At 37.5% G+C, this 13,856-nt stretch overlaps 2 protein-coding genes and 1 pseudogene across 2 annotated transcripts; 2 read left to right on the forward strand and 1 right to left on the reverse strand.

The window, feature by feature from the left end:
• Positions 1 to 1,176: 1,176 nt before the first annotated feature.
• Positions 1,177 to 4,896, reverse strand: LOC111438047 (annotated as a pseudogene).
• A 2,959-nt stretch (positions 4,897 to 7,855) lies between these two features.
• Positions 7,856 to 11,841, forward strand: LOC111438055 (probable serine/threonine-protein kinase PBL19). Its single transcript, XM_023076010.1, has 4 exons — positions 7,856 to 8,824; positions 8,958 to 9,218; positions 10,155 to 10,277; positions 11,300 to 11,841. The coding sequence occupies exons 1-4, from the start codon at positions 8,471 to 8,473 to the stop codon at positions 11,666 to 11,668; spliced, it is 1,107 nt and encodes a 368-aa protein (XP_022931778.1). The 5' UTR covers positions 7,856 to 8,470; the 3' UTR covers positions 11,669 to 11,841.
• Positions 11,842 to 12,698: 857 nt separating this feature from the next.
• Positions 12,699 to 13,658, forward strand: LOC111438056. The gene is made up of 3 exons (XM_023076012.1): positions 12,699 to 12,816; positions 12,906 to 13,014; positions 13,252 to 13,658. The coding sequence occupies exons 1-2, from the start codon at positions 12,749 to 12,751 to the stop codon at positions 13,012 to 13,014; spliced, it is 177 nt and encodes a 58-aa protein (XP_022931780.1). The 5' UTR covers positions 12,699 to 12,748; the 3' UTR covers positions 13,252 to 13,658.
• The last annotated feature ends 198 nt before the right edge of the window (positions 13,659 to 13,856 follow it).

The following is a 13,856-nucleotide window of genomic DNA, read 5'->3' on the forward strand; positions in this document are numbered from 1 at the left end:
TTTTTTTTTTTTTTTTTTTTTTTTTTTTTTTTTTTTTTTTTTTTTTTTTTTTTTTTTTTTTTTTCTAATTCCTTGTAAAATTTTTGGGCCAATTTAATTGGAAGAGGCAAGACATTGTGTTCTTCCTATTAAAGTTTATCTCGTCTTTGAAGTATTTGTGGTTTTGTAAGAGTTTTGGAAGTCTTTTGATTTTTCAAACATTCTCTAGAAGTTTTTCGGTGTGTGGTTGACATTGAGTTTGAACTTTAACCCTTGTAATCTTGGGGTTAACCTTTTTTCAGAGTCGAGATCCAGATTAATTTGTCATTAGAGAGCTTTTCTTTAGATCATGTAAATTTGAGCTAAAATACCAATAAAATCTTAATTTGGTAAAGTTGAGCTCAAATGATGGTAATAAAGATACATGACACTATTTGAGACTTTTCCTTTTAGGTCAAAATAGCAATTTAATCTCTTACATTAACCCTCTTAATTTAAAATAAAAAAATAAAAACAAAATCTTAATTTGTCTATTCCCGAGATTATCTCTACACTTTTTAATATTTCTTTTAAAAATTTATTAGTATTTTTAAAAGAGAAAGATGTATAAAGAAAGTCGGCTATTCTAACAAAAAGGGAAACTATAGCGCTCCCTATACCTCTACATTTTGAGCAGTGTGAACAACCAATTTACACAACATTTGAATGCCTGCTTCAAAAAAATTAAGCACTCCAAAAAACACATGTCAAAAAGTGGCATTTACCTCCATAAAATATGAAATCCTTATGGCCACAAAAATCTGCAATACAACACACAAACGACACATTTTCAGAACATCAATATACGAAGATTCAAGCCTCTAACCTCTTAGTTGAGAGTACATATTTTGTAATCAGACATCTTACCTCTATCCGTAACACCTATGCCACTACATGTCGAAAATAACGGCCCGAGATAGTTAGGAGGAAATTTGTGTTGAACACAACTCTCACTTTTATTAAGACCAATAAAAAAGATATCACAAGACACACCGTAGAATACAACTACTATTTCCTTTGCTTGGATTGCTAGCGTCGAAAAACTTAATAGGGTGGAGGGGTATTTATAGTAGAGGTTAGACACCTAAATCCTTTTTCTAAAATATATAGACGATGGGCTCATACAATTATGAAACTCTTTTAACAATTTGTGTTGGTGATTATCGGATGCTAAGCTAGCCGGTCGTTAACATCGGCAGCCGAGACAGAAATCTTATCTCCATGAACTTGGGAGATTGCCTTTTACATACCCAATAGTTAATGTCCTTGAAGCTAGCTTAAAACTAAAAACTAGTAACTACAATCATATTGAAACAAGTTTACCAAACATTTATTTCTTAAATCTAAACAGCTCAAATGTCAAAACTAATAAGTAAGCAAATTTCTAAAGAATCGAGACATACATACCAGTTCTCATTAATGCTGGACTCCTTTGACTGGTAAAGCTTTTGGAATATATTCTTAAGCCTTTCATGTTGGAGTACTGCTTCCAAAACTCTGTCACCCAGATCTGTGGATAATACTTTTACTTCATTGCAGCTCTTTTCAGGACAGAAAACCAACTCGGACAATCGATCTTTTTCCATTTGTCGGCTGTATTTCTCTTCTTCCCTTGTCCCAGAGGTAATGAGATATTAGACATAAACAACTCTTTTCTGCCCCAGTCTATATGCACGGCATATGGCTTGCCTTTCCACTGAGGATTCCATACAACATCAAGTAAAACCACCCTTGTTGAAGCACCAACAAGGTTTATACCTTCTGAGCAAGCCCTTGTAGATGCAAGCAATACTCGAACTTCACTCGTTGGGTCGTTAAACGTATTTATCAATGCTTGTCGTTTCTTTATCTCGCGTTTTCCATCCATATGAAACAACTCGACCCCTTCAGTCCATTTAAACCGAAACTTAAGATGGTCTTCTATGAAGGACAATGGTTCTATGTATTGGCTGAAAACCAAGACTTTTTCGTTCAAAGCTTCACTTAGACGTATAATTTCGAGGAGAAGCTTTACTTTCACTCCTAGTTCAGGATTCAATCTAACCCTCTCTAACATGTTCTTGTCAACTCCACAATATTCTTTATCACACTTCAGTATCAGGGAAGGGTGTACGGAGATCAAGGACTCAGCATATTCCACTTCAAAAGTATTCTTCCTTGCTTGAATGCTCTCAAGAAAACTCTTCTGCAGCTCTGCGGGCTGTAATATAAGCATAGATTTCCTCAACCCTGGAAGTTTCTCTTGTAATATGTTGCCCCTGTATACATGCACGAATGGATTGATCATGGCTCTGATTTGTTTCAATTCAGCACTTTCCAGTAAGTCTTCAGAAGTTCTTCCAATGGAACTAATCAAAAGGTCCCATTTTCCTTTTGAGATATTTTTTGAGCATCCACGCTTCTTATCTAGGCATTCATCTCCTCCAGAATTACTTATGTCTTCCAAATTTGGCCTCACCAACCTTAGTGTATTGTAAAATTCAGTAAAATTATTCTGGAATGGAGTTCCAGAGAGGATGATGCGCCTTCCCGTTTTAATTTTAGACAAGGCCATCCAAATAAGACTATCGTCGTTGCGTGGTATGTGGCCTTCATCAAAGACCACAAGATCCGGAATCTCCAAAAGAACATTCCTTACTTTGTCACATTTCGAAATCTTCCGAACTCCGGCCAGTCTCTCGAACAATCGGTAACTAACTCCCAAGATGCTTTTTTCCTTTTTCCAGGAAAACAGTTTTACAAGCCGTACATTGTCCACACTTTGTCCTGATGGAGAAGATTGCATCAAGAACTCGAGAGCTGAAATATTCTCGTCGAAAGAGACATCTCGCTTATTCAAGTTATGAAAGGGAATGCCAACCTTCCATTTTAAAAACTCCTCTTCCCAGGTAAGGAGCATGCTGCTAGGTGCAATGATCATAGGCCGGCATGTTGGATTTAATTCCTTGTATGTCTGAAGGAAAACAATTGTTAGACGAGTTTTTCCTGTTCCAGGAGCATGTGATACAATGCATCCATTCCCATGGTTTACGCTCTTTCTTTCTCTTAACTCATCAAGATCAATTCCTCCGGCTATATTTTTCCAAATGAATTCAAAGCCTTCAAGCTGATGTGGGTACATGCCATTCTTTATACCGGGAATGATACCCCAGACCGTGCGTCCAACATGTGATCATGAATCAGATCTGTCATGGGGGTCACAATCAAAATCTTGTGGAAGGTCATCAAATTTAACATGCTCAAATGAGCCAGATTCCCTCTTTTGTGACTTTCCATATGGATTTGTATCCTGGAAGAGAACAATATGCTTAACTACTGTAATGTGAAGCCAACAAGCACATAAACGAGAGAGCAGTATATTATCTCACAACCATGAATGAACTCTTCTTAAAAAAAAAACTAAACAGAGTAAATAGGAACAAAAGATGTATCAATAGAAATGCAAATTAATTTTATAATGTAATGAATGCAAGAAGTTTCAAGCAAACACATCTATGATGTCATTTGACCAGGAAAAATCAGATCCAACGCTTATCAAGATCATCAAGAAAGGAAAAATTGTTGATGCCTTCTCGTTCACCTGTATTACAAATATGAAAGCATTCACGAAGACATTAATTTAATTGAATATGCTCTGAAACGAGAAATAACTGACGGTTAACTACAATAACCGTCTTGTTTCTTATATAAAAGAATAATGTTCTTTGGCGAAAAAATACCAACTAGACATGGAACATTATTGGATAATAGCGTTACACTAGCAAATCTGCTATCCAGCCTGTTAGGAATCACGGATCTCCACCATGGTCTCTCATGGCTTTGGGCTTCCCTAAAAGGTCTCGTACCAATGGAGATGGATTTCTTATAAACCCATGATCATACCCTTAATTAGCCAATGTGGGACCCCCTCCCAACAATCCTCCCCTCGAACAAAGTACACCATAGAGCCTCCCCTGAGGTCTATGGAGTCCTCGAACAGTCTCCCCTTAATTGAGGCTCGGCTCTTTTCTCTAGAGCCCTTGAATACAAAGTACTCCCTTTGTTCGACACTTGAGTCACTATTTTACTATACCCTTCGAGACTCACAACTTCTTCGTTCGACATTTGAAGATTTTATTGACATGCCTAAGTTAGAGGCATGACTCTGATACCATGTTAGGAATCACGGATCCACAATGACATGATATTATAAGCTCTCATAGCTTTGCTTTGGGCTTCCCAAAATGCCTCATATCAATGCAGATGTATTCCTAACTAATAAACCCATGATCATACCCTTAATTAGCCGATGTGAGACTCCCTCCCAAAAATCCTCAATACACCGTGTACTAATTACTAAGAAAAACATAATTTTGAGTAACAAAAAAAGAAAAAGAAAAAAAAGAGCGAAAGACTCGCAGAAGAATATACATGATACACAGAAAAAGAAGATACTTCTCAGAAGAACCGAGTATATAAATAAACAGGGAGGTAGATGACTCACAAAAGAAGGTACAATATCTTTGATTTCCAATTTGACATATGAACAACATTTGCATCTAAGTCCAATTTGTTCATCGAGTATGAGCTGATGATCACCGCGAAGACACAGATCCACTCGCTCAAGCGTTGAAGGAAAGGCATCTTTGTGTTCAACCTGCAAATCAATATGGATCACTAACTTCACAATCTTTAAGTGATGCATGGTGGGTAGATACAACCATTTGCAACAGACAATTGGAGAATGGCAGTATTAGTATAAAAGCTCCTATCTTTCGCTGATTCCAGAGGGAGAATCTAACAAGCAGACAATTCATTATTGAAAGAACTCTCAGATCTAAAAGAGCCGAAGATTTTTGAACAAATCGACAACTTCAAATCATAGACCTTTTTAATCTAGTAATGATGAAAATAGTAACAAATGTAATTCTCAAAAGACAAATACACAGCAATCTAAACAAATACGTGATCTTTAACAAACATAATAGTTTCAATACTATGAAACCAAAGCATGAACGAGTTCTTAGCGCAATACTATGAAACTGTTCGCCAACCTTAACATTTTCGTTATGTCCATCCTTGTCAAGATTAACCAATATGTCCAATCCATAAGCTTTCCTCCTTCTTAGTCCACCTTCAATAAAATCTCCATTTTCCCTTCTTTCCCTTCTACTTCCTGCTTCCACCTTCAATGAATGTGTGTGGGGTGAAACAGGGCGCATGCGAGAGAAATTGCAAGAAAATCATTGATAATGATCATATGGACTGAGCAGGATGTACGTGTCTGAGGACGATAGAGAATCAGGGCCCTATGTAACAACCTCTTAATTTTATAAGAGAAGCATATGCAGACGGAAGAGGGAGAGTGACAAATTCTTTCAAACTTAATTTAAACTGTTTTATCCATACTTAACAACCTTCTGGATGGATTCCGGCCACAAACCGTTATTCACAAACGTGAAAATAAGTAATAAATGCTTAAAATGTAAAATACATATGGGTCGACTTTGAACTTCAATAGCAAAAAGAGCAGAAAGGAGACCACTACAAAATCAAATTATTTAAAAGATAGGAAGTTCAAGAATTGAAGATAAGTACAAAAGAAACACCGGATTCAAATGTGATGGAGACTCCCTATAGTCACTGCTACATCAAGCTCTACCTTTAAGGACACGTGTTTGAGTATATAAAATACTATTTAAAGAAAAAATAAGTTTATTGAATCGGAAATAAAACTCACTTGAATTAAATATAAAATTTGTTTTTTCTTTTTCTTTTGGGCCTCCCGCTTGAATCTTGGGAGGCCTGTCTGTTTTGGACCTTTCAATTAAATTGACCCAAAACTCTCACAAGGAATTAGGGAAAAAGAATTCCATTGCCGGGACTTCAACCCGAGTCTCTCCGGTGAGAGCGGAGTATCCTAAACAACTAGACTACAAGTTGGTCAAATTGTAAACAAAATATTTATTTTGTCTTTGGGCCTCCAGTTTGAATCTTGGCAACGGAAAATTAGTGACTATTAATTAAACATATATATTTTGAATAAAAGTCAGATGTTGAGAATAATATGTATTGAATTTGAAAAAAAGGTAGGATCTATATTATATTGTCTCTGGGTAACACCAGAGGAACATCGTGTTAAGGATGGTTGGGAGTGAGTCCCACGTAGACTAATTTAGGGAATGATCATGAGTTTATAAGTAAAGGAATACATCTCCATTGGTATGAGATTTTTTCGGGAACCACAAAGCAAAGCCACGAGAGCTTATGCTCAAAATGGACAATATCATACCATTGTGGAGATTCGTGTTCCCTAACACATTGTTGATCACAAAATCCAAAAAGGTCGCTCTTTTCTTTGCTGTTAGTTTACAGCAGTGTGAGATGACGGGACGGGATAGTCATTGATGAAGGAGAGTCTGATCTTATGTGTCCAACTAATAGAAGCGTGTCAAACAGGGCTAAATCAAGTTTTTGGAAACACTTTGGAACGCATTTTGAGAAATAAAATGTTATACGTTAGCGAGTAACAAAGGACGGCAAGAACAACATAGATAACATATAACCCTGGTAGAAAGGTTTGACAACTCGTTAAATCCGTCTATAATATATTTTGATATAAAAAATGGCTCGGGGTCACACGCTTACAAAAGTGTATATATATATATATATGAAAAGTAAGCATAGAGTCATGGATAACACGGTTTGGCAGGATAAGGGTCAACAAAGACTCAAGTATTGAATCCCAAATTGACTGGACAAGTTATTATGAAATACCAATTTCTTAATTCAAAAGTATTTAATTCAGTCTCTTTTCTTTTATTATTATTATTTTTTTAAATTTTGTTTTTATTGTAGTTTAAATGTTTCACCTAACATCTTTTGACTAATAAGTTTTTTATTATTTTATTTATTTATTTTTCTTCGTCTACTTTTCTGATAGGTGTTAAATGGGAAGAATAATATTTTGTTATAAATTAATAAAGAGTAAAATGACACGACTCTAATGACCTTTTTAGTCGGAATTAGGGTGTACATGAGTCGGGTTGAGGAAATTTTTTTGGACCAATCCAAAATGTTCAGGTTGGTTGGACGGGTAACCCAATCTAATCTAAAGTTTTTCACAACCCAATCTTCTATTTTCAAGTTAGTTGTCAAATGGTTAAAAAAACCTAATTTCTTAAAAAATTTGTATTTATACATAATTCATAATTATTCAATATAATCGATAAAATATTGGGCTAGCCCAAGAATGGGCCAGAGGCATCACCACAACGTCACACACTCAACGAGGTTCATGCTGACGCCCGAAGGCACCCAGATCCACCTCACCTTGCATGTTTCGTCGTCGTAACAGCCATTAACTATCCTCAAGTCAGTCCAAGATTTAGATTGTACTCATTCTAATTACCAGACTCGAAGAGCCCGGTATTGTTATTTATTGTCACTACCTCCCCACCTCCCCGTGTCAGGATTGAGTAATTTGCGTGCCTGCTGCCCGTTGTAATAGTCTTTTTTTTTTTTTTTTTCCAACAATTTAGTTTTATATTTAAATTTATAAAATTTAGTTTATATTAGTTTAAGATTTAGTAAGACTTTTAATGTACATAGAAAATAATTTAAATATTGAAAAAATGTATTTATAGAATACAAAATAATTAAAACTTTTATGGCAAAATTAATTTATTATAAATTATATATAATTATATATTAAATTTTAGAGACTTAATTAATAAAAATTTGAGTCTAAATTGTTTAAAATTTACAATATATATATATATAAATAATAATTAAAAAAAATAAAATAAAAAATATAATAATATGAATAGTTAATAGTTTTTTTAAAAGGAAAATCATACTAAAAGGGACGCATGTGAAGACGACCGCTTTCCGTTGAAGGAAGCCGAAGGATTCCTCATTAAACCGCCGGCCATGCCTCGCTTGCTTTGTGCAGTTGGCAGCTCGAATTCATGGAAGCTAGATCAAATTCTTGAAAGGTCTTCTTCTTCTTCTTCTTCTTCTTCTTCTTCTTCTCTTCCTTAAATTTGCGTCCAAACTTTTGATTTTGTTCCATCGCTATTTCCATTTAATGGATCAATCTGTTCTTCCCGTTTGTGCACGGCATCGCCTTATTTGATCAAACTGTATGTCGTCGGCGCAAAGTTGTTTTCCACTTTAATCTCCTTAAGCTCTGTTGCTACGTGTGTAGAGTTTCTCTGCCTTATTCGACCGTTTATTTCGATTGTTTGTCGTGTTCTGATTTTTCTGTATGTACATTTCTTAGCATTCAAGTTTCTGGTTGGATTTTCTGATTTTGAATAGATTTCTTGGCTTAAATCTTTTTTTTCCTCTTCTTTTTGCTTCGGTATTGTTCATTCCGTTTCCGATTTGACTTTGTTGGTTTTTTGGAATTCTGGATTGTTGAGAGTTTGATATTTTTCTCGAGTTTCGGCATTTTCTCTGAGCTTTGAGTATGGGCTGTTTCTTCAATTTACATCGCAAAACGAAAATTAAGAGAGGAGAAGGATCGGCTAAGGAACTGAATCAAAGGAAAAAATCGGATGGTAAAACTTCCAATCGTGGGGTTGAAGCGTTGGAAACTTTGGCTACGCCCCGGAGCATACCTGAGTTGTACAAAGAGAAGGAGCATAATCTGAGAGCCTTCACTCTCGAAGAGCTTAAAATTGCGACAAATGGGTTCAGCAGGTCCCTTAGGATCGGAGAAGGTGGCTTTGGGAGTGTATATAAGGGGAAAATAAGGCTTGAAGGTGAACAGGGAGAGGAAGTCATAGTAGCCATTAAACGGCTTAAGCCAAATAGCACACAGGTAACTGCTACTTCTTCGCTTTAGTTAGTCTTTAGTTGCTCAAGGAGAAAAAACAGGGCTGAAGATGATCAGTTGGGGCATTTTCCTATGTTTTAGTCACTCTTGATAACGTTATTTTCTTCTGTTGTTGAAGGGTCATAAACAATGGCTTGCAGAAGTTCAATTTCTTGGTGTTGTTAGTCATCCAAACCTTGTAAAACTTTTGGGATACTGTTCAGAAGATGGAGAAAGGGGGATCCAACGACTGTTAGTCTATGAATTCATGTCTAATGGAAGCTTAGAAGACCATCTCTTTAGCAGGAGTACTACTCTTTTGACTTGGAAAACTAGGCTACAGATTATCCTTGGTGCAGCTCAAGGATTGGCTTACCTACATGAAGGATTAGAAGTCAAGGTATAATCAATCTTGCTTCAATTAGTTTTCTTTAAGGATAACATCACTCTTTTGATGCATTTGAATCATAGCTACCATCTGAACTTTGCTTCCATCAAGGTTGTTTTTGGAATAGCCCAAACCCACACCCACGGCTAACAGATATTGTCTTCTTTGGGATTTTCTTTCTGTGCTTTTCCTCAAAAGTTTTAAAATGAGTATATAGGGAGAGGTTTCCACGCCCATATAAGGAATGTTTTGTTCCCCTATCCAACCGATGTGGGATCTCACAATCCACCCTCTTGGGGGCCCAACGTCCTTGCTAACACATCGCTCGGAGTCTGGCTCTGGTACCATTTGTAACAGTCCAAACCCATCACTGGCAGTTGTCCTCTTTCAGCTTCCTTTTTTAGGCTTCCCTTCAAGGTTTTAAAACACATTTACTAGAGAGAGGTTTCCACACCCTTATAAGGAAGGTTCCGTTCCCCTCTCCAATCGATGTGGGATCTCACAATCCACTCCCCTCGGGGGCCAGCGTCCTTTCTGGCACACTGGCTGGTGTCTGGCTCTGATACCATTTGTAAAAGCCCAAACCCATCGCTAGTAGATATTGTCCTCTTTGGGCTTTCTTTTCTAGGCTTCCCCTCAAGATTGTAAAACGTGTCTACTAGGGAGATGTTTCCACACCTTTATAAGTAATATTTTGTTTCCCTCTCCAACCGACGTGAGATCTCACGATTTTATGCTAAGTTACATATTGATTTGCCTTTATTTCCAGTTGGATATGCCCTTTTGAGGTGCTAACTCACATTTGGTTTTGGAGAACTAATGTCAAGTAGCCTATGCTCTCTCACAGCGTTCGTTTTGGACTAATGTTTATTTAATGACTTGCTGTGTTGCACAATATTGGATTTTTCACCGGTAAATTGATACATTTTGCTTTCTCTAAATGAAAAGGTGATATATCGCGACTTCAAATCATCAAATGTGCTATTGGATGAAGAATTCTGTCCAAAACTTTCGGACTTTGGGCTTGCTAGAGAAGGGCCAACCGGTGATCGCACGCATGTGTCCACTGCAGTAAGTTCACGACTTATTGAGTTCATGTTAGCCTTCTAGAAAAGCCATTTTTCTAAGCTTGCTGCAGTATGTGTATGTGGCCAGCTTTCAGTTTTCATATTTAAAAATGAAACCCCTATTTCACATCTCTAACAGAAGTTTAGAATAGTATTATTCTATAGAACTAGATAGTGTATGATATGAAAATGGGTGTATCTCTCAATGTAGTTTTGGAACTGCCCAAGCCCACAAATATTGTCCTCTTCGGGCTTTCCTTTTCGGACTTCTCCTCAAGGTTCTTTTAAAATGCGGATGTTTGGGAGAGGTTTCCACACCCTTATAAAAAATGCTTCGTTCTCCTCCCAATTGATGTGGGATCTCACAATCCACCCTCCTTCGGGACCTAGCATTTTCGCAGCACTTGTTCCTCTCTCCAATCGATGTGGGATCTCACAATTCACCCCCATTGGGGCCCAACACCCTTGCTGGCACACCACCCGGTGTCCACTCCCTTCGGGGCTCAGTGTTCTCACTAGCACACCACCCAATGTCCACCCTCCTCCAGGGCTCAGCGTCCTCGCTGGCACACCGTTCGGTGTCTGGCTCTGATACCCTTCGTAACAGCTCAAGTCCATTACTAGCAGATATTGTCCTCTTTGGGCTTTTCCTTTTGGGCTTTCCGTCCAGTTTTTTTTTAAACGCGTTTGCTAGGAAGAGGTTTTTAGAAGGCTTCGTTCCCCTCTCCAACCGATGTGGGATCTCACAATTCACCCCTTTCAGAGTCCAGCGTCTTCGTTAGTACTCGTTCATCTGTCCAATCGATGGGGGATCTCACAGGTTTTAACTTGGGGATTTTGCTAATTTGTTTTCTAGAATTGGGAAAATTGAAACATGGCCGTTCTTTTTTCGTGTCAAGTTACTTAACCGTCTTATGTATTTCTTATACTCATTGGACTTAAACTTGGTAGATTTATGAAAAGAAGCACCATTGGTGTAAATTGGTGGCTTTGTAAAGCCGATTTTTGCTGGTTGCCCAATTACAGGTTGTTGGGACATATGGATATGCAGCACCGGAGTATGTTGTGACAGGACATCTAACAATGCAAAGTGACATATGGAGTTTTGGAGTAGTGTTGTATGAGATCCTCACGGGCAGGCGGGCTCTCGAAAGAAACATGCCAACGAGGGAGCAAAAGCTACTGGAGTGGGTCAAACAGTTTCCACCTACCAGTAAGAGTTTCAAGACAATAATAGATCTTCAACTTCAAAACCAGTATAACCTGGCAGCCGCCCGAAAAGTTGCGAATTTAGCCGATCAGTGTCTCAACAAGACTGCAAGAGAACGACCAACAATGTCGAAAGTTGTTGAAATCTTGAAGCAAGCACTAGAAGAGTCCGAGGGGAGTGTTTAGTTCTAAGGATTCGTGTTAATCATCTAGATGTTATATTACTCCTAATATATATGCTTATCTCTTCTGCATGCTCTTGACACAAACATGATTATTGATTTCTACTCTAGGTGTTGGCTTGACTCTGGTATCAACTATCATAATCTCACTAATTGAGACTCATAGAGATTATGCAATACTCGTATAAGTTATCAACTCAAATTCAGATCACTTGTGGCACAAAGAGTATTTCACAACCTCGGGTTTTGAACCCAAAATTGACTAGACAAGTCATTGTCAAATACCAATCTTTTAATTAAAAAATAGTCATTGACAAATACCAATCTTTTAATTAAAAAATTACGAAGGCACATATTCTTCAAACCGATGTATTGTATTTAAATCTCTTTTTTCATAATAAAGTTGATTGGAACAGGCAAATTAAAAAAAATGAAAAAGAAATTAAAAGTATAAAATTTGAGCGTTCAATTTTAAGAGAGGATACATGCCAATTATTGTTGAGTTATACTTAGTTTGGAATTCAAATTTTTAGATGCTAAAATTACTAATTTTCCAAAGAAAAAATGTTACCAATTTCTTTGAAGAAAATACTCCGAGTTAGTTGCCGTCCTCTGTTAAAAAAAAGATACCTCAAGTATACTCGATCTAATGACACTCACTCTTCCAACGAGAAAGAAGGTACCGGCACCAAGGTTATGGGCAACTCAAATGGTCTCTATAGGGCATTTCGAAGAGATAGAAGCGAAGTCATCCATTCAACCATTCGCACGGTTCTCCCGACCTAGGAGGTCGAGAGATTCAGTCACCTCCATTCGCCTTTGTTGAGAAGCTAAGACGAGTCGACCTGAATATATCTGGGCCTAAACAATTCAAAGCCCAAAACCGGTCAAGCTTATCTGGGCCTAAACTACTCGAAGCCCAAGATCAATTGACGTAACTTTCTCTGGGCCTAAATGGTTAAAGTCCAAACCGATCGACCTCTATCTGGGCCTAAACTGGTGGAAGCCCAAAATTGAAAGAACCTCTCTCTTTCTTCTCTCCCTCCCGGTGTCAATCGGTGGAGGAATTTCCTGAGAAATTGAAATGGAGAAATCCTTCACTCTGATTCAGACAATTGCGACCGCTGGAGCCTTCTCTGCGATTTCGTTCTGGTGCGATTTTACTTCTCTCTCTTCAACCTTGATGCCTCATTTCTTCTCTGGATCTCTTAGCTCAGTTCGTCTTGCTTCATTTTTCTTAGGTATGGATTCATGTTTGGAAGAGAGTCCGCTCGAAAAGACTTGGGAGATTTGATTCAAGATCTACGCCGCGGAAGCTCCAACGATTCTTCTTCTGCAAATCCTCAGTAGGTAATGGTTTTTATACGATGATGTAATTGACGTTCGAGAACTTTTAATCGCCTGCTTGTTACTGATCGATTCGATTGTGTTGGAGAAGTTCATTCTGGACTGAATGACAAAATTTAACTTATCTAACAAGGAGATTCGTAATTTTTGATTTGAGGCGTTCGTGAAATGTCGATTAATCTAGAAGCAACGTCGATTTTAAGGCATTTGAAAGAAAAACGTGTTTCTCCATGTGTTCAGATCATTTTGAAGTATGGCGGTGATGAAAGAGGCAGCGTTGCAACTTCGGGGCCATGCGAGGGCATCGAGTGCTTGTCAAGTTAAGGATTTTCTGCCAAAAGCTTGGATCAAAGACTCGAAAATTTTCCTTCAATTTGGCGATGTTTCTGTAGAAACGACTTCTTACAAATGCCTCAAAGTTCAGCCGGTCAATTGTTTTCTACGAGTTTCACGTATGGCATTACGTTTTCGAATGATATTCCTTTACTTTCCAGAAATTTTCCTTTGAAACTGGTAGATGTCTGGTCCATTGATTTGCCGATATCGATCATTCAATTCATCTCAAATATTTTTGGCACAACCAGAGTAGTGTAAACAAGACTGGCGGCGATTTCCTTTGAAACGGAATTGATGATCCATGTCGTGATGATATCGTTGCGCCGCATTGCCAGGCGGAAGAAAGAACATCCCAATCAAAAGTTAGAGTGCGTCTCATGAGTGATTTGAAATACAAAATTTTTAGACAAAATATTTTCAAAATTTCAAACATATTATTTAATCAAGTTTCAAAACCTAAAACATAACGCTCTTTTTTTTTTTTTTTTTTTTTTTTTTTTTTTTTTTTT

The sequence above is a fragment of the Cucurbita moschata genome, unplaced genomic scaffold (assembly GCF_002738365.1).
Source record: "Cucurbita moschata cultivar Rifu unplaced genomic scaffold, Cmos_1.0 Cmo_Scf00070, whole genome shotgun sequence".
In the NCBI taxonomy this organism is placed as follows: domain Eukaryota; kingdom Viridiplantae; phylum Streptophyta; class Magnoliopsida; order Cucurbitales; family Cucurbitaceae; genus Cucurbita; species Cucurbita moschata.